At 39.3% G+C, this 21505-nt stretch overlaps 1 protein-coding gene across 9 annotated transcripts in view; it reads left to right on the forward strand.

Annotated features, from left to right (window-relative positions):
- Positions 1-51: 51 nt before the first annotated feature.
- Positions 52-21505, forward strand: part of NUP98 (nucleoporin 98 and 96 precursor) — a 100938-nt gene continuing 79484 nt past the window's right edge. For 7 of the 9 annotated variants that reach the window (XM_007173645.2, XM_007173648.2, XM_057552382.1 and 4 more), the window contains exons 1-6: positions 52-229; positions 14107-14201; positions 16934-17035; positions 17143-17319; positions 18868-19007; positions 20450-20557. In XM_007173645.2, the coding sequence (XP_007173707.2) occupies positions 14126-14201; positions 16934-17035; positions 17143-17319; positions 18868-19007; positions 20450-20557 (603 nt within the window). In that variant the 5' untranslated portion in view covers positions 52-229; positions 14107-14125. The remainder of the gene's footprint in view (positions 230-14106; positions 14202-16933; positions 17036-17142; positions 17320-18867; positions 19008-20449; positions 20558-21505) is intronic. The other 2 variants (XM_007173646.2, XM_057552383.1) reach the window with 2 other exon arrangements.

A 21505-nucleotide genomic window follows, 5' to 3' on the forward strand; every position in this document is an offset into this window, starting at 1 on the left:
TTGCCAATGCGCAGACAGCGAGGGCGGAGCGCCCGCAGCGAGCCTCTGACTGCAGGCGGCGTGTGACGCAGTCGGGCCCTCTGCGCGCTGCGCCCGAAGCGGCGGTCGGTAGCGGTGGTGGTGGAGGCGGCGACGGTTTCGTGGCGGCCGCGCGCTGCTCTCTGAGCGGCGGGTAGCGGACGGGCCTAGGCCCTCACTCTTGACACTTCCCGTCCCCCACCGCATCGCGGTAAGTCGGGAGCCGGGGTGGTGGCGGCCGGGGACCGGCAGGCTCCTCCTCCCCTCAGGGCGGGCGGGTTCGCGGGGAGTCCCAGGCCCTCTCCGCGCCCGAGTCCCGCGCCGGGGCGCGCACCTTCTGCCCTGAGGGAGGGGGCGGGGCCCGCGACCCTGCGGCCCCGAGGCCCAGCTCTTCGGGCTCTGGGAAGGAGTCGCTATCGGTGGGATCAGGGCCCGGGGGTCTCGCGTTGCAGCCTACGTTGAGGGGCGTCCCTCTAGCTGGTTGTACTCATTCATTTGCCCGGCGGTAGTTAGGTGGGCCGGCCCTTTGCGGGGGCAGCGCCCTGAGACCCTGAGTACGGTTTTCTCAGTACTTCTCTGACTGTCGTGCGGGATGGGCTTTATTTGCCTTCGTTTCTCCAAGGGGGAATTTGCAGCCCCAGGGGAGGGTGAGTGGGTCGGGAGTTTCTTACCTTTTTAAAACAGTATCTGAGAATTAAGGTCGGTTTAATGGAGTGAAAGCTTATTTTCTGTTCTCCCGCGTGTTCTACGTAAAGCTAGACGAGGTGAGGTTTTTGGATTACTGTCGCCATAAGGACCTTAGAAATTAAGCCAATCCTCCTACTCTACATTAAATGCAAGTTTTATAGGTGGAGAACCCGAGGCCCAGAGAAGAAACAGGATTAGCCAATGCTACATCTGACTCAGTGTAGAAATTTTTCTACTACACTGCCCTCCCTGGGTGTTCCAGCCTCCCATTACTGAGGATTCCCTTTGGAAGAGTGGAGGGGTTAAGGTAGGGACATTGGATAGTTAGGAGCAGACCTAGTCTTCAGTAGCGTTTCCGATTTAGTTACTACCAGCTCTGTTCGTGGTAAGGCAGACGCTTCATTAGTTCACCTAGACCTTGAGAACTAAACTTACAAGTTGGTTAAAGAATGTTAGTTATGTATTGGAAATGAATCGATAAAACTACATGTCATTGGCTAGTTTCCTGTCCCAGGTCTGAAATTTTTATTTGTGGCAGCTGCTGGGGACTCAGAAGAAAGAGTCCAGTTAATGAACTACAGCAATATTGGAATAGAAAACCAGAAATATGGACAAGACTTAGAAAGGTACACAGCAGTCATTTTGTATTTCTTGTACCTCGGAACTCATAGCTCCTCTCTTACTGAATTCGAACATTGTAGTAGAATGAAATGAGAAAATTAAACTATTTTGGGAGAAGAAGCTAACTGGAAGAAGGAAAGAAAAGAGCAGTGATCGTCCCCTGTGACACTCTTATAAATTCAGAAGGAAACACTTGTTGACTGAGTGACAGATGGTGTGTTTGGAACTTGGTCGAAGAAGTTAGGATATTTAAAAAACAAACCAGAAGTTGGACAGGAAGGAGGTACTGGGAAATACTTTGATAAGGTTATTTTTTGACTCTTCATTGAGATTTGATGAAGGCCACTTTGGTCTGTTCACATAAGTCAGATTGTCACTTTCCTCTTGTTTAGATGACGAAGCAAAAACTGAAAAATGTAGTGTGTAAGAGCAGAAGAGAACTGTAGTCTTAATACTAAGAGGTGAACAGGGTATGTTTTCTGTGACATGTTCTCTTCTGGGAAGCCTTTCCTGGCATTCTTTCCCCTGCAAGCTTCCATAACACTTATTTGATACTTCTATTTATAGCACAAATTATTTTGTATTTTAGCTGTGTCTTTTTATTAGACTGGTAAAAAAATTTTTGACTTTGTATTCAGTTTGCTTGGCACAGAGTAGGCCCGCAGTAAGTGTGCTTGCCTGAATGGATAAACAAATATGGAGGAGTTAAACCTAAAAATAGTCTATAAAGAGGCTGGGTATTTGTGTACTCCTGAAATACGGGGCCCAGATAAGAGGACCCATACCATTCGTGTGATACACGGTACTTTGGTACCTGACTTTATTCATGTCTACTTGCTCTTGGATAGCTAAGAACAAGCACAACTTTTAGGGAACCAAGTTCATAGTTTGGAAAAAATCAGTAATATTACTTTATTGTGATTTTTTTATAGTAGCAATTAACCTTAGGAAGAAAGGGGTGGTAGTACTGATATTTAATTTCCAGTAAATAAAGAGCACATCTGTAATTATGCAATTTGTCCAAAGCTTAGGAGATTAAGAAATTTAGAGATTTAACAGTAGGTATTAGAGACAGAGTATGTAAACAATGTTTCTTAAGAACTTGGTGCATTCTGTGTGTTTGGAATTGAACCTAAGTATTTGGCATTTGTGTATTGTAGTATTTTACCCATAAGGTACTCATAACACCCCCTCCCTAAGTTGTAACAACCAAGAATATCTCCAAACATTGTCACATGTTACCTGGGAGGCAAAACTGCCCCTGAGTGAGACCACTGCTCTAGAGAAAACGTTCCCAGTATTTCAGTATAAAAATCTTACCTTTATCGTGTCTGGTCTATGCTTGTAGAGTCAGCTAATAAATTGCATCTGGTTAAAATTGTTCTCAAAAATGCTTAAATTGTCAGAATCTGGTATGGGAAGCTGAAAAGCTAAGAGTCCTAGAGTCACTTTCTTTAGTTTCTCCTTTCATTTCTGTGGTAACTTCCTTTTCTCTGGGATAGGAGAAATCAAAGTCCTGTTTGAAAGGAGATAGGTCGTTGGGTAAATAGAGCAATATTTATTGGTTTTTGTGGAAGAGGGCAAAAAAGAACTTGTAGTTGAATTGATATAATTAAATGTGATGCTCTGTGATTCCATTATCTTTCCATTTCACTGATACACGACATGCCACATGAATCGGAGGTCTTGTCCCGTTGTACTGACTCTGAGAATTTAATAAACACTGAGAATTATTTGCCACATTTTAAGAGTTTGTACTTAATTCAGCGTAATGCGAAACAATTGTAATTTTTTAGTAGAGAAATAAAAATGATTTCTTAAAGTATAGGTCTGATTAGCTAAGTCTGGTACTAAGCGTTTAAGCTGGGAGGTAGTAGGGTAGATTGGAAGGTGTGAAACTGGAGTCAGACGATTAGAAGGAGGCTCTAGCAATGGTCTAGCAGTTCTCAAAGTTTGAGGTCTTGGGACTCCTTTATGCTTTTAAGAATCATTGCAGACTCCGAACAGCTAGAAACTGAAACTAATATTTAAAAGATTTATTGATTTAAAAAATACTCTTATGAAAAGTTACTAAAAAATTTAGTGACAACAGTGGCATTGTTTTACATTTTTGCAAATCTTTTTTTTTTAAATTATTTATTTATTATTTATTTATTATTTTAATTTTTGGCTGTGTTGGGGCTTTGTTTCTGTGTGAGGGCTTTCTCCAGTTGCGGCGAGTGGGGGCCACTCTTCATCGCGGTGCGCGGGCCTCTCACTATCGCGGCCTCTCTTGTTGAGGAGCAGAGGCTCCAGACGCTCAGGCTCAGTAGTTGTGGCTCACGGGCCCAGTTGCTCCGCGGCATGTGGGATCTTCCCAGACCAGGGCTCGAACCCGTGTCCCCTGCATTGGCAGGCAGATTCTCAACCACTGCGCCACCAGGGAAGCCCATTTTTGCAAATCTTTTTAATGTCTAGCTTAATAGAAGACCACTGAATTTGCGGATCTTTTGCATTCAGATGGTTGGTATGTTGTTTTAGTTGAAGTATGTGAAGAAAATCCAGCCTCATACAGATATATAGTATTTGGAAAAAGTGTTGTAATAACCTCTTCAAATAATTGTAGATTTCTCCTTTGACAGTACACTCAAACCTTTTTAAAGGTTTGTTGCAACATGGAATCTGAAACCATATCATTGAACTTTTGTACAATGTTACATTAAAATTCATTGGTCTGTCTTGCACTTTGAATGGGTGTTTGTTTACCTTCGCATGATTTTATGACATTATATACTGGTCACTAGGAATCATTGGTGCACTGAGTTACGCAGCTCTTCCAAATGTTGACAAATTTACAGTTGCTAATATTTCCACCCATTTCATCAGATAAATCTTTTAAGAATTGGGAAGTTGACAAGCTCATAGTGGTGTACACAAGTTTTCAAGATTCCAATTTTTGCTTCAAATCTAAGTAACCATAGTTTGTCATTTATTCTTTGAAATAAAAATGGTGTTCCATTAAAAAAAACAGTTGGTTCAGCTTTCTACCTCAAAAGTAATCACCCAAGTGTTTTTCCTTGGGACAGCCATTGTACTTCAATATGTAGACGTGCTTTTGAGTACTTCCCACTTCATCCCCCAAAATAATCACACAGAGTATTGAAAAGATGTGTACTGAAATGTCGAGAGTTAATACAATCAATAATTTTTACTGCTCCATCAAGGACATTTAAGTGAAAGTGGATTTTTGTGTGTGCTATAAGTGGGTGGCAGTGAAGAATCCAGTGACTATACAGTTTGGGGCCATTGTCTTGTTTCATGCTCAGGTTCTAGGTGTAGAGGTCAGCACTTTTTTTTAAAAAGGCAAATAATGTCTTAGGATTATTATGAAAATAGTTGACTTCTTGGGCCTTTGGACCACACTTTGAGAACCACTAATCTAGGGCAATGATTTTTCACACTGGTTCATACAGCTGTAAGCTTCTTTGAAAGGATCAGCTGATGGGGTTCTACTGTGCCCCCACCCCTCTTTACTTCAGCCAGGGCAGCTTTTGTGCTTATGTCTGTTTTATGGACTGGGTTCCATAGCTAACAATATTTGAAAACCACTGATAAAGGGAAAAATAATCGAATGCCTGAATTAATCTGTTCAGGAAGGGAACAGTTCATCCTCCTTGAATACGTGTTGGAGTCACTCATCATCACACCTTTGTTTAGACTTCCATGTGCTTCTTTTACACAAAGATTACTAGTATCTGCCCACCCCTAACCCTTCTTGCTGGAATAAGCTTCTTAAGAAATAGGCATATAGTTTTGTAAATTAAAAAGGTGAGTAGTTGGGAATGAGGCTAGAGATGTGAAATGAGCAGAAGTGAATGAATGATCCAGAGTGACAGTATATTGTGTGGGGAGGTAGTTGTTTTCATTGTTTGCAGTGGTGCTTTACAGTTGTGTTAAGTGGTCAGTAGATGACACTGAATTATTGGGAAATAAATCATATTATGTATGGAGTTCTAGCTAGGCATTGATCAATCAAGGTTTAGAGTGGGGGGAAATTATTACATTTTTCTAATTAAAAATATTGTAAAACTAAACACAAACCTGCTTTTGAGGAACTCTAGTTTGAGGCAACTTTGTCCTCCTAACAGTCCTTTGATGTAGGCTGTATAATCCCTATTGTTCAGATGTATCAACAGAAATTGAGGTCTGAGGTTGAATATCATGACTTAACTACAATTACACAGTAGCAAGTAGCAGCGGTTTTTTATTCCTCTTTTACCTTTTTATTTTGAATTTTAGATTTACAGAGAACTGCAAACATACTAAGTGGCAGAGAGTTTTTAATATAGATTTGTCTCTAAAGCTAACGTATTCTTCACTACTTCAGTTTGTAAAATGAGTGTTATGTTAAGGGGATGAAAAAATGCTACTCAGCACTATGAGGAAGGAGCTGTATTAGACACTGTGGATTATTTCAAGTTAATTTTACACACGAATGGGAGAAATGAAGCAAAATCAAGATGCTTTTTACCAGGGCAGCAAACAACTCATACACGCAAGTGGCAGGTATAACAACAAATATATTGCATAACTAAAAACAGCTGGGAGGCATTAGTTTATGTAATAGAGGTTGGAAAGGGGGAGGGGGAGGGGAAGGGGAAGTATTTTTATACTGATAAGAGTCTGAAGGGTCTAATCTGGGACAGTCATGTGAAGCAGGTGAGGCTTGAGCAGCAATTTTTAGAAAGAAAAGGGAACATAGTATTTAGAGAGAAGAATGAATGTTCTAACAAAGGGAATGGCTTGATCTGGGGATCAATCATAGGAAGGATATTGTAAAAACAAGTGGATAGTTTTGCTGGGCTATATTATTAGGTGATTAAGATTAGGCCAATCTCTTTTACCTGGAATTCTCCCCACTCCCATCCCTCCTCTCATCCAAGGCAAAAATTAGTATTTTTCTATTCAGTTTATCTGTGATGATAATTCCTGTCTTTTTAAGTACTTTTGTGATGATTAGATGAGAGACTATATGAAAAAGTACTTTGTAAACTGGAAAGTACTATACTAGTCCATTTGTCTAACAGATATTTAGTGTTTTTGCTCTTTACTGAGTTTGATACAAAGGAAGTCAGTGAAGTGGAAAGAAAAAATTACTGCCCATTTGTGTAACTTTCTGTTGTCAGAGAGCAGCACCCTTGCTTAGTCATTCAGATAGCACTTAAAGTTGGCAATTACAGTGGAGGATTACTGGACTGAATGTCAATATTATGACATAGTATGAGTGTGTTTCATGTTTGGTAATTGCAATCATTGTTGCTTTTGTTGTGGTCATCCATGTACAATGCTTGGTGTCAGTCTATTTATCTCTTGTAAAAATAAAATACAGTGTGTGTGTGTGGAAAAAAAATATTTCAGAGATAAATGAAGAGAAAGAAGATATCCATAAAGTTGTCTTTCTAGGCTATATAATAGCTATTCTTATATTTTTCCTAGGAGAAATTATTTAAAATCATATAATTGGGTTATTCTAATAGATGATACAGTTGTTTATTTCAATCATTCTTTTTTAAAAATTTACTTTTTTGAAGTATAGTTGATTTACAATGTTGTGTTTAAAAAAAAAAAAAAAAAGTTGGCAATTGACTGGGTGTTACCATGTTTCAGAGTTTGTCCACCACTTTTCTGGAAGAAAACAGTTTTGTCATTGTGCCCAGAGTTCACAAAGCTCACGAAAATTGGACGTCAGTTTATTGAGCTTTAGTTGGGACAGTGGGAGAATACTGGACTACTGTTAACCTGTTATTAAGGCTACCTCTTTCTTATATCTGACAGTCTGAATTATTAATTAGAAGATTGAGCATAGAGAACAGTAAATTTAAGGACATTGTCTCTTTCTGTATAGCACTATTTCATTCTTATTTTTTCTTTCTAAATATGTCTTTTTTTAATTTTAAGGGGAAATTGAATAAATTGAAATGGTTGAAAGACACTTTTTTGGGGCTTCATTGGGTCTTTGTTGCTGTGCGTGGGCTTTCTCTAGTTGCGGCGAGTGGGGGCTGCTCTTCGTTAAGGTGCACGGGCTTCTCATTGAGGTGGCCTCTCGTTGCAAAGCACGGGCTCTAGGTGTGTGGGCTTCAGTAGTTGTGGTGCGCAGGCTCAGTAGTTGTGGTACATGGGCTTAGTTGCTCCGCGGCATGCGGGGTCTTCCCAGACCAGGACTCGAACCTGTGTCCCCTGCATTGGCAGGTGGATTCTTAACTACTGCGCCACCAGGGACGTCCCTCTAAATATGTCTTATACCAAAAAAAAATTGCAACGAGTGTAAGTCAGTCCATCCGTAGAGGAAGTGGTTAATCTTTGTAGGAAAGTTCATAGAGGCCATGGTGATAACCTTATAAATTGTTAGTCCATAAGAGAGATTACCTTCCTGGTGACTAGAACTCCCATGTTTGCCAGAGAAGTGTCTCTTTCTCCTGATAGTGCTAGATCAATACTGCCAAATTTTGGTCGTATAGGTTTCCTATTTGTAATGAATGTAAAGTCATTTCCCTTTAGTTGTCAGTGTTCTTTCTTAAGGAGGACTGGACTCTAGACTCTAGGAGCATAGCTTCTGGAGTAAATAATAGCTCTGTGATCTTGGGCAAGTTATTTCTGTCTCAATTTTCCCCATTTTTAAAATAGGGATAAGAATAACTACACTGGATTTTTGGGAGGTTTATAAGAGAATTCATTAAAAAGCACTTAGGACTTCCCTGGTGGCGCAGTGATTAAGAATCCGCCTGCCAGAATAAAGACGCAGACATAGAGAATGAACTTGAGGACACTGGGAGAGGGAAGGGTAAGCGGGGACGAAGTGAGAGAGTGGCATGAACATATATACACTACCAAATGTAAAATAGATAGCTAGTGGGAAGCAGCCGCATAGCACAGGGAGATCAGCTTGGTGCTTTGTGTCCACCTAGAAGGGTGGGATAGGGAGGGTGGGAGGGAGACGCAAGAGGGAGGAGATATGGGGATATATGTATACGTATAGCTGATTCACTTTGTTATACAGCAGAAACTAACACACCATTGTAAAGCAGTTATATTCCAATAAAGATGTTAATTTAAAAAAGGGAAAAAAAGAATATGCCTGCCAATGCAGGGGGCAGGGGTTTAAGCCCTGGTCTGGGAAGATCCCACATGCCGCAGAGCAACTAAGCCCGTGCACACAACTACTGAGCCTGCACTCTAGAGCCTGCGAGCCCCAAGTACTGAGTCCGCGTGCCTAGAGCCTGTGCTCTGCAACAAGAGAAGCCACTGCAATGAGAAGCCCGTGCACCTCAACGAAGAGTAGCCCCTGCTCGCCACAGCTAGAGGAAGCCCGTACGCAGCAACGAAGACCCAACGCAGCCAAAAATAAATGAATAAAATTTTTTTAAAAAAGCACTTAGAACAGCGCTTGGGACACAGTAGGAACTCAAATGTTAGCTAGTATTACTCTAGGAGGGTTTCAGTTTGGGCCAGGTTAATGTATTTGAAAGGATAAAGACTTGAATATGTGCTATTCCTTTAAACTTGAATGAATTTAGAAGTTCCACACATTTCAGTCTCTAGGATTACTTTTTTCTCTGTTTTGAATAGATTTTTTAATGGAAATAGAGAGTTAGTGCAAATATCTGCATCCTCTAGATCTTTTGTTATTGTTAATAGAGAAAGTAAACATTACAGAAAAGTTTGGATCCTCTGGATCTCTGCCCTATGCCTCATTTCCCTTTGTCTCTCCAGAGTCAACCACCTTCATCTATTTTACTAACTAGTCTCCCTCTTTTACGTTTACTATGTATATATGTATCCATAAATAACAGTGTATTATCTTTTCTATTTTACAGAAAGAATCTGCCAAATGTATCTTTTTCAACTTCCTTTTTTTCATTAAACATCTTTTACTTGAAATAATTCTCATAGGGTAACTTTGTTCAAATGTTCTGGTGGTGCCTTACTCTTGATACACCGTATTCTGGGTACATACTTAGCAGAATGCTCTGATTCACTCCTTTAATTGGGTAATTTAATGTTGAGGACATCAGTACATAATAAACTGTTAAGTACAATTATTATATGTTTATCATATGAGGGAAACTGGGCTTGGTGTTGAGATACAAGGCCAGATAGGAGAGGTACACAAATAACCCATTCTTACCTGTGTACCTTTCTTATGCTTTCCCTCTCTTCTCTTTCTAATCCTTTAAGGCCTAGTTCACATTCTAAATCCTTAGGAATTTTTCCTCACATTTCTCGCCCGTTTTCCGACCTAATTTTGACTTCTTATTTCTTGGCACTTACATGCTCTTTGAGTTCTTAATTTTTATTTATTTGTTTATTTATTTATGGCTTGTGTTGGGTCTTCGTTTCTGTGCGAGGGCTTTCTCTAGTTGCGGCAAGCGGGGGCCACTCTTCATCGCGGTGCGCGGGCCTCTCACTATCGCCGCCTCTGTTGTTGCGGAGCACAGGCTCCAGACGCGCAGGCTCAGTAATTGTGGCTCATGGGCCTAGCTGCTCCGCGGCGTGTGGGATCTTCCCAGACCAGGGCTCGAACCCGTGTCCCCTGCATTGGCAGGCAGATTCTCAACCACTTCGCCACCAGGGAAGCCCGCTCTTTGAGTTCTTAATGTGTGGGTTCTTTCTCTGATTATATCAGAAGTTACAAACTCAAAACCTGTTGGGGCCAGGCAGCTGATGGAGATGAATGATACTGGGTGGGTATTGTGGCACCTTGGAGAGTATGGCTATGACCAAAAGAGACAGTTCCTACTAAGCTCCAGACTCTTAACTGCCATGAAGTGATTATAGTCCTAGTCTGCTTAATCATTTTTCTGACATATCCCTATTTTAAATGTTATCAGCTAGACTGACAATATATATATACATAAACATTTCAAAGTACATATGTATGTGTATATTATACCATATATATGTGTGTGTGTGTGTGTGTGTGTGTGTGTGTGTGTGTGTGTGTGTGTGTGTGTGTGTGTTTGTATGTATATATAACAGGCCAAAGAAGTGTCTGCTCTTTGTATCCAGCCATTTTGTGATCTCTTCCCTTTAGCAACCTCTGAATTAAATGATAAATTCTACCAAGAATCTTTCCTTTCATGGCTTCCTTTTGTTGTGAGAATTAATCTAGCATAATTTTAAGTTAGAAGGTACTTCTAAAGTAACTTGATCATGGGACTTCCCTGGTGGTCCAGCAGTTAAGACTCCACGCTCCCAGTGCAGGGGGTCCCCAGTTCGATCCCTAGTCAAAGAGCTAGATCCTGCATGCTGCAACTAAGACCCGGTGCAGCCAAATAAATAAATATTTTTTTAAAAAAATAAAGTAACTTGATCATTTAGACTGTGTTTTAAAGGCACATTCATGATGATTATCATTAATTTAGAAAATGAGTACATCTATGTTTCAGACCCATTGTTAGGTTTGGGGATAGTAAACAAACGGTACTATTCCTATCTTAGAGGAGTTCATTACGTATTGAGGGGATCGTTGGGGGAGGTTGAGAGGTTGACTTCCTTGGGAAGCAGACACTGACTTGGAGATATCCTTCATGAGTTTTATTAGAGAGTGAGCTTGGGATCACCACCTGTAGGAGAAAAGGAAGCAGAAATGAGCTGAGGAAGAAATTGAATTGTGATAGTATCTTAATGAAGGCCTCAGCCAATCCATGGAGAGTATGAAGCTAGGATCACCCTTCAGAGTTACCCTAAGGTGGAGCAAAGGTGCCTGGCTTTTGGATATGGTCTATCCTCCGGAGATGATCTGACCTTGGGTGAGGCAGCTCTCAGCAGGGACAGTTCTGAAGAGGGCCGACAGCTGAGGGCAATCTTTTGGTAGTACTTCTCAGCAGCTGGGACAACAAATCCTTGAGTCCCAAAGGGAGATCTGTGTAGTTGGTGTTATCACGGGTCCACTATAGAGTCAAGATAGATATGTGTAAACAAATCATAATGTGCCATGTAAGCCCAAAGGAATGACTAATTGCTAAAGGGAGTTCGAGAAGGCTTATAGAAGAGATGTCATTTGAACTAGGTTTTGAAGAATGAATTAGTACGTTGTTTGGTAGGGGCGGGGGGAGGCATTTTTCATGAGTCACTGACATTTCATAGCATATTCAGGAAATTGATTTGTTTGAAGAGCAAACAGTTTAATGTATTAGCCATTCTTTAATTTCTAACAATCATGATAAAAATAATGAGGCTGTTTCCAAATTCTTGGTTTGCTTCCATGGTGATAGTTTTTTAAAAAACACTTAGAATCCCAGTGTGATCAGGCTTGAGGCTAAACCAGGCTCATTCTTGCCAGAACCAAAAAGATAGGCTGAGCTTGAGTGAGAAGCTTTTTTTCCAGGAGTCTAAATTAGATTTGGTCCCTGTATTGTCCTTGTTCTTGGGTCTGGAACAGATGAATTTCCTTAACATACGGAACATGTTCTTGCTTGTTTCTTAGTATCTTCCATCCTAGGATTGAGGGTGTCCATGGGAGGTCAGAGGTTAAACTGGGAATCTACCACTTATCACTTCTTTGACCTTGGGGAAACTTGCTGAACACCTGATCCTGTTTCCTCAACTGTAAAATACAGGTGGTGATGCATAATACCATACTTTTAGGGTTGTTGAGATAAATAAGGGCTTGTAAACTGTGAAGTGTTTCTCAGGATATTTTATTACTACTTAAAATCCTTTGTGGAATATATGTGTGATACTAGGTTTTTATGTTAGGATAAGACTATTTAAAATCAATTTTTGATTGTTAGAAGTTGTGGATTTGGTCTGTAGAACCTAGTGCCACTGAAACCCTAATTAACACTAAAATCTTCTATATGAGGACAAATTTCATAGAGAAAAACTATTAACTAGGCTTTTGAATCCTGACATGTCAGCTGTATGGAAGATGTCAGATTTACACGAATAGATTGCTATTTGTGGGGTCGAATAAGAAAACAAATGGCAGATTTAGCATAACAATATTACAACTCAGTTTTTACCTTACTGGTGACGGGTCAAAAAATTTAGTCAGCAGATAAAGTGGACTTAGTAGGGGCTGTGACCCAAGACTGCAGTGTGAGAGAGAGTGCAATCAAAATGAGTTGGTCCAGACATCTGACCCGTAGCATAACTGTCAATTCTGAATGAACTGTTGAAAAGCAAAACTGTAGTACTTCCAAGAATATTTCCCCTGGAAGGGAGAGTCACCAGTTAATATGGTAAAGGTCCAATCTGTGACTTTTTGACACCTGATAAATTGGGAAGGCAGGAAACTTCAAGCAGATCTCGTTACTGAAAGAGAAATGATGATTACCTGAAATATAACCTCCAGTTCCAAGGGAATGCATTAGAGTCACTTGAGGAGCCTTTCAAAATGCAAATGTCTACATCCCAATCCTGGACATTTTGGTTTCTGACTTCTGGAATGGGGCCTAGAGGCTTGTACTTTGAAAAGCTTGCCATCTAATTCTGATGTGGCCCTCTTGAACCACTGGATTCAGTGAGCTTTGTTTAATTGAAGGAGTTATTAAATTCCTGGATGTTAAGATAAAGAACTAAGTGCTGGAATTTTTTTTCTAGAGGAACACAGGGGGCAGAATGTTGCTTTCTATAAAAAGCATTTCTTATTTCATCTTTTTCCCAGTGTTGCACAAAATGTTTTGGGTGTTAGAATACCAAAGTGCTAATGGGACCCTGGAACATTGTGGGGCACACCTCAACATGTTATTGATATGTTTAATTCTATTATATGAATGAGGCATCTGATTTTACTAGAAGAAAAAAACTACTTCATTATGTGTAAATAATAAAAAAGCTATCATGCCTGTTGTAAAATCCAAACAAGCATGATTGACTATTTTCTGAGTTTTCATTTTTAAAGTAGTTTACTCATTATTTTCTTGTCTGCTGGCAGGTAAGTGGTAGCAGATGTCCTAAGTTTAAGGAAAATTTATAGAGGGGGAAAGTGTTTACTTTTTTAGTAAACTATACCTTTGCCTTGTTTTCATTCAGATCTAGGTGGGGGAAATCAAACTTCATTTTTGTACTTGTTGGAACTTTGGTCCAATTCATTAAGTGTGACTGGGTGTATAGTTTGGATACTGGAGGGGACTCATTCATATGCAGTGGGGGTTTTGACCAAAGGTTTTCTGTAATATTCCCAGAAGAAGTAGAAGATAGATAAGCAGGGGACCATAGAGAGTACTGTTAAGAAGTAATCTCAAAAAGAATGTCAGGGCACCAGAATCTCTGGGATTTAGAGATGGGAGGAGGAGGTGTGTAGTTTGAAGAACAATATTACATCATTTTATATACAAACAAATGGGGGAAAAACTTTTTACAATGCAAACTGTTGAAACTAAAGCCTGGCAAAAATTTTAGCTTCTCAGGTGGTTGGGATAAGAGAATATCCTTGTACTTTTTAATGCGTATTCTGCATAACTTACTACGTGGGACATACCAAAATCTGGTACAGTAGACCTGAAATCTTTATTAAAGGGGGGCTTAGGTTTTTTTAAAAGGTCGAAAAACATTGTTTTAAAGGGATGGTTGTTGGTGGGATATGAAGTTTAACTTCACATTATGGTACTAATTCAATTCAGCTCAATTTTACGAAGTCTGTTTTATCATATAGAGTTTTAGGATATTGAATGAGAGTGAACGTTATGCTATAGTTTGAATAGGCCTAATAAATTTGTAGAATGATACATTTTTCTGAAAAAAATTCCATTGCACTCTGTGGTCTTTAAAAAGTGATAATTTTTTTCTTCTTTCCAGCTTTCTGAAGATTTCGAAGATGTTTAATAAGTCATTTGGAACACCCTTTGGGGGTGGCACTGGTGGCTTTGGCACAGCTTCAACATTTGGGCAGAGTAAGTTTTAAAAAATAACAAATGAGGGAGAAAAATCTTAAGCTATTATTAAGAATAAATCCACTCCAGTAGTTTTAGATAGGAATTAATTTATGCTTTGGTCTTTATAATAACTTTGAAAAATGACCAGGATACGATCTTGTTAAAATTTTCTAAAAAGAAATAAGTTCTGAGTTTTCATGGTTTTCTGATCATCAGTAGAAGGTATTTAAAGTATTGTTATTAATTGGCTTTGGCAGAAATTTATAATTTGTTACTAATTTTCAGACCAGGAAATCCTTTTTTAAATTTTGAAGTCTAAAATGCAATTATTGGGACATCCCTGGTGGCCCAGTGGTAAAGAATCCGCCTTACAATGCAGGGGACTCGGGTTCGATCCCTGGTCAAGGAACAAAGATCCCACATGCCGCGGGGCAACTAAGCCCGCGTGCCACAACTACTGAGCTTGCACGCCTCAACTAGAGAGACTGTGTGCCACAAGCTACAGAGCCCACATGCTCTGGAACCCACACGCCACAACTAGAGAGAAGTCCGTGCGCCGCAATGAAGAGCCCACGAGCTGCAGCGATGATCCCGCGTGCCGCAACTAAGACCCAACACAGCCAAAAATAAATAAATAAATAAATGAATCTTTAAAAAAATAAAAGGCAACCATTGAGGGACGTCCCTGGCAGTCCAGTGGTTAAGATGCCCTGCTTCCACTGCAAGGGGCCCGGGTTGGATCCCTGGTCGGGGAACTAAGATCCCTCATGCTGCGTGGCCAAAAAAATAAAATAAAATAAAATGCAGTTACTGAATAACTGCTCTGAGATTTGCTCTGTGAATAAGAAACAACGGTTAAAATGTCAAAGTCCCTAATTCCCACCAGCCCTCCTGAGATCCATTTCCCCTTCCACCCCACATGGCACTAGTTGCCTATAGCAACCCTTATTCACTCACTTATAAACTTTTTGTTAAAAATTTATACTTAAAAACAGAAGGAATGGTATAACGAACTCTCATGTACTTATTTCCCAGCTTCAGCTATCAGCATTTTCCCAATCTTGTTTTTATCCCTCTCTTTTTAAGTGGAGCATCTGAACAGTTTTTTAATGTAAATCCCAGGAACTTTAATTCATGAAGGTTTTTAAAAAGCATAACTACCAAACCTCAATCATTCCTAACAAAAATATTAGAGAAAATTTTTACAAGTGTCTCCTGACCTTTTCTTAAACTATTTTATATATCTAGGTCCTTGATTTTTAACCAAGAGTGCCCACTAGGCGGATTCTTAACCACTGGACCACCAGGGAAGTCCAGAATCACTATTTTTTTAAAAATTTATTTATTTAATTTATTTATTTTTGGCTAAGTTGGGTCTTCGTAGCTGCGCGTGGGCTTTCTCTAGTAGCGGTGAGCGGGGGCTACTCTTCGTTGCCGTGAGCGGGCTTCTCAATGCGGTGGCTTCTCTTGTTGCGGAGCACGGGCTCTAGGCGCGCGGGCTTCAGTAGTTGTGGCACACAGGCTCAGTAGTTGTGGCTCATGGGCTCTAGAGCGCAGCCTCCATAGTTGTGGCGCACGGGCTTAGTTGCTCTGCGGCATGTGGGATCTTCCCAGACCAGGGATTGAACCCGTGTCTCCTGAATTGGCAGGCGGATTCTCAACCATTGCGCCACCAGGGAATCCCCCAGAGTCACTTAAAAAAAAAATTTTTTTTTATTGAAATATACTCGATTTACAATGTTGTGTTAGTTTCTGGTGTACAGCAGCGTGATTCAGTTATACATACATATATTTTTTCAGATTCTTTTCCATTATAGTTTATTTTATAAGATATTGACTAAATTAATAGTTCCCTGTGCTATACAGTAGGACCTTGTTGTTTATCTCAGAGTCACTTTTGGAGGTTTTTTCCCAAAATACATATATCCCATCATAGAACTATGGAATTAGAATCTCTGGGATTGGAAGTTGAACATGTGTATTTTGAAAACTTCCCAGGTCATTCTGATGTGCTCCTCTAATTAAGGACCATTCATCCCAGAGACTGTGGAGTGTACAGTGTCTGGAGAAAATTTTAACAGTTTTTTGTTTCTTTTGTTTTTATTTTGTTTTTTGGCTGCGTTGGGTCTTCGTTGCTGTGCGTGGGCTTTCTCTAGTTGCGGTGAGCGGGAGCTACTCTTTGTTGCAGTGCGCAGGCTTCTCATTGCGGTGGCTTCTCTTGTTGCAGATCATGGGCTCTAGGCACATGGGCTTCCGTAGTTGTGACTCGCGGGCTCTAGAGTGCAGGCTCAGTAGTTGTAGCGCACGGGCTTAGTTGCTCGGCAGCATGTGGGATCTTCCTGGACCAGGGCTCGAACCTGTGTCCCCTGCATTGGCAGGCAGATTCTTAACCACTGTGCCACCAGGAAACCCAAATTTTGATTATTTTTGTCTGTAGTTGCTTTTTGTCTGTAGTTACTTTTGTCTGTAGTAGCTTGGCACTCTTTTTTTTTAAACCTATCAACATCTTTAACTTATTGAAAAGTTACAACCTTTTTAACTTTAAGTTTCCTTACTTTACCCAGGACAATGAATAAAGTGTAGCTTAATATCAGCTCTGTTATAAGTAGTCTGATGGAATTTTGAAAAAATAGTTTTGGGATTAGACCAGTGGTCCTGTTCAAATGCAGAATGTTAAGAAATATTAAAATCCTCTTTCATTGGGCCACCTGGTTTAGATTTTATTCTGACCCTGGATTTTGCTTTATCAGATACTGGTTTTGGCACTACTAGTGGAGGGGCATTTGGAACATCTGCATTTGGTTCTAGCACCAATACCGGAGGCCTGTTTGGAAATTCACAGACCAAACCAGGTAGGGGCTTTATTTGGAATACAGTTGGTTTATTCATAGCTGGTATAGGGCTTCACTTAGTGACTCCAGTCTGTTTAACCCTTTTTTTCCCCTCTCTATCTCTCCAGGAGGCTTATTTGGTACCAATTCATTTAGCCAGCCAGCTACCTCCACAAGCAGTGGCTTTGGGTTTGGCACATCGACAGGTACATCAAACAGCTTGTTTGGAACTGCAAGCACAGGGACCAGTCTCTTCTCATCCCAAAACAATGCCTTTGCACAAAATAAACCAACAGGCTTTGGGAGTAAGTAGTAAATCATTGGATTTCTGCATCTAACAATTTGATTTGCTTATTGAATGTGTTCTCTCTTCTCCTTTTCCCTGTGTTCACCCACCTCCTTTTCTCACCACATAGCAAAAACATGGGGAGAGGAAAACTTCAAAATGGTATTGAAAAGTTTAATAGGCTGGAAAGGAAGGGGTACATCTCTTCAAGAATGGAAGTCTGAGGGGCACTGGTATTTAAGGAATATGCAGAGGAAGAGGTACCTGATATAGAATGACCAGAGAATAAGATGAAAAGCCAGGTCAGAGTACTGTCATAGGTGTCAAGAAGGGAGAATTTCAAGGAGAAATATGTATAGTTAACTGTAGTATACTGCAGGGGCACCTTCCTGCCTTTGTTTCGCTTTTGGTTTGAAGAGACTAAAGCAGGAATGGTAAGTACTGGATGTGACATGGTTACTCCTCCAGTCCTTCGCCATAGCAGGTGTTTTTAATTGATGGCTTCTTTCTCTTTAAGTCTAAATGTGGCCCAGGGATACTTCACCACACAGTTTTTTGAGGCAGAAACACTGCTAGTTGCACAGGTGTGCCCTGTGAGTTGATGCCATTCCCAGCACTAGTATGGTAGAATAAGTAAGTTAGCCAGCTATCAGTATTTTACAAAGGGAAAGTTGTTTGAGGGGATGTTGAAATATTTAACCATGACAATATAAAATGCAATCTAAAATACTAATTCAAAAGAGAGATGCTTTTTTACTTTATATATTAGGACATGTTTTTAGAAAAGAAATAGTTTGACTGCCAGTGAGAAATCACATTCCTCTTAACTTGATATTAGGACGTCACTTAATATTAAATATTGGCAAATAACTTTGTATTGCTTACTGCTATTTCTGGTACCATATGTGTAATTTCTTTAGAAGTATCTTATATTTTGAAAAATACATACCTTAGATAACAGTTAAATTCTCTGTTATGTAATTTTTTTAAACTCAGCTATTTGGAAAAGTAGATTTATTTCTATAAATGACCAACATGCCTACTAATTTTTCTAAATTATTTTTCTGGGTGAAATTTTATATAACCTATGTGTGGTTACCCTAATGGGACCATTTGTTTGTTTTAAACTTTTTGGTTATATGTGGGTGTTTGTAATAATATATATAAATAAAATATACTGTGACTCTTGTTCAGGTCTGTTGTGGTAAGGCATTGTCAGAAAGACAAGTTCATTGAGCATCTGGTCTTACCGAGAGAAATAAGATAAAATATTTAATGAAACAGAATACTGTTTCTTCTAACTTGTTGTCTAAGTATGCCCAAGGACTTTACAGACACTTAGCTGACTAAAGATTCAGATTTTGTTTCACTTCAAAGTTGTGAGCCTAGAACTGTGTGTGTCTGTATGAAATATCTGTTTGAAGGTACTTGCTAGGGAGATTTGAAAGATAGAAAACTTGAGGATTTGGAAATAATGCTGCTCTAATGCCACAGGCCAATTCCAAGATAGCTTACAGATTCTTAAATTCCTTACTGTTACCATCCCATTTTTCTTTCTAATTTATAGATTTTGGAACAAGTACCAGCAGCGGGGGACTTTTTGGAACTACAAATACCACCTCTAATCCTTTTGGTAGCACATCTGGCTCCCTCTTTGGGCCAAGTAGTTTTACAGCTGCTCCTACTGGGACTACTATTAAGTTTAACGTAAGTATTGTCTTTCGATCTTTGTGGAATATTTTTGTCTCCTGTATGTTTTTTTGCAGGAGGAATCATAAAATTTCTTCTCTTTCCAGTTATGCATAGCTTAGTCTCACTCTTCCTGAAATATGTGTTAAGAACAATATCTGGGAATAGTTGTATAGTAGACAGGAAGAGTCATGAAACATAAATCTAGATTATAATTTATGTTTGAATTATGCTCAAACCAATTAAATTTGTATTCACAAGGTTGATTATAGTAGTAGTTGATTACAGTTCCCTTATGGCTTAGTGGTTAGGATTCCAGGCTTTCACTGTCGTGGCCCGGGTTCAGTCCCTGGTCAGGGAACTGAGATTCCACAAGCCTTGCGGTGCAGCCAGAAAAAAAGAAGTATCGGGTTGAGCTTGTATTTACTGTGTTCATAATTGGCCTCTGAATCGTCGACCATTCTTTACAGAAGTAAAGAAGGAATGATGGGGCAAACTGTAAAAATCATTGAAAATAGGGCCTCCTTAAGGAGCTGTATGGAATAACTCATCAGTTTTTGTGTGCCAGTTAGAAATAAAACTTTTGTTGGTGAAATGGCAAAATGAAGCAAATGAGTTTTGTGTTTTCTTCAGCTTTTTTGAGAGAAGTTGGATAGAGGGTTAGAATGAAAGATTTTGTTTATGAAAATACATGGAATACCACTTGATGTAAGATACTACTTGATGTGATTGTTTTGGAGATACTTAGGATAGGCTGGCAGTGCAGTTAGTCTAATGGAAATCTCTGGCAAAAATAGGGATTGGCAAAACTTGTTAAAATTCTTCCAGAAAATGAAGAATTTCTTAGGCAGGGTGGTGAATTCATAATACTGAATTTAGAATCCTGAATTTAAAATAAAGTTAAATATAAATGATAGAGAAAAATACTGTGTGTTGTCTCTTGGAAAGTACGGTAATTGAGAAAACTAACAATATAAGTAGGAATCTTTAGTTACTAGTGCCTTTTGTCTCATAAGCTTATAGGGGGAAAAACCAGGCTTCCATATTTCGTAAATGCAACAACAGTCACAAAGCAGACACTTCAGAGCAGAGTAGGAATTAGAACTCAGAAATAGAGGTTTAAATGTATATATTGGGTAAATTGGATAAAGCTTCCCTTATGCATATATTATTAAGTGTATTTTAGTAGATAATTGAATGGCTTGGTTATGGGATTAATCTCTGGGTTTTTGATAACTGTTACTGAGATTGACTTATGCAGATAACCTTGATACAGGGAGAGATCAGGATGCAATGTATTTAATCAAGCACTCTTAAAACTGTCTTGTTAAGTAAAGAACCTAGGGGACTAGTTATAGAGTTCAGTCGTTGAAGATTTGTGTCTGGGAGAGTAGGGTTACAAAGCTTGAACTTAAACGTTTTCTTTAGACTTTCAGATTTGCCTTTATCTTCCTTTGCAGCCTCCAACTGGTGCAGATACTATGGTTAAAGCTGGAGTTAGCACTAACATCAGTACCAAGCACCAGTGTATTACTGCTATGAAAGAATATGAAAGCAAGTCCCTAGAGGTCAGTAAAATGCATTACAGAGTATCACCCTAACCTTTTGATTCTATTGGGAAGCAGCTTTTTTAAATGTTTTTGATTATTTTTTAGGATTTATGTAAAAAAATTAAGATTAACCAAATTATTTTTTTTAATTAATATATTATTTATAGATATCTCTTGTTTTAGGCAAGGATGATATTCAGCTTGTATGTACGGGTATAGTTTTACTAATAGTCTATTCTGATTGGCTGTTGCTCATACTACACTGGACAGTGTGTGCACATGCATGTGTTTTTAGTAAACTCATGCAAAGTCATAAGTGTGCAACACAGTAAGTAAATTATTATCAGCATCCCTGATGTCCCCTTTGGGCCTTGCCCCCAAAGTCACAATCCTCCCCTTCCAAAGGTAACCACTATCCTGACTGCCCATGTTTTGCCCATTTTTGAATTTTACATAGATGGGATCTTATATTACGTACTCTTAAATCTGTCTTTCAACATTGTGATGTTTATCCATGTTGTGTGAAGTTATAGGTTGTTCATTATCATTGCTGTGTGATAGTTCATTGTACATTTTGACTGTCATCTCTGGTTGTTGCTGTTGCTTCTTTTACGTCCCAAACTGTGCTTGCTTCTTTGGAGTATACAGAAACACGCTTACTTGTGAGACAAAACTGTTAAACTTTATCTCTTTTCCTAAGTTTTCTGAATTCCTCAGACTCGTCCATCTTTTAATCAGCTAATCTTTACATTTGGGGTGGGAGTAGACAAGATTATTGTCTAAATGAAAGTATTATTGTCTATAGAAGAAAATTGAAATTAAGATGTGGTTGGTCCTTTGGCCTGTAGTTTTATGGTAATTATGGTATGGATTTTAATGTCCATTATACACTGTTGAAAATGTTTTTCTATAATGATAGTAAGTTAATCATTCCATAGTTTTCTGTTTTTTTAATCATGGTTCCTA

This window comes from Balaenoptera acutorostrata, chromosome 9, assembly GCF_949987535.1.
Source record: "Balaenoptera acutorostrata chromosome 9, mBalAcu1.1, whole genome shotgun sequence".
Lineage (NCBI taxonomy): Eukaryota > Metazoa > Chordata > Mammalia > Artiodactyla > Balaenopteridae > Balaenoptera > Balaenoptera acutorostrata.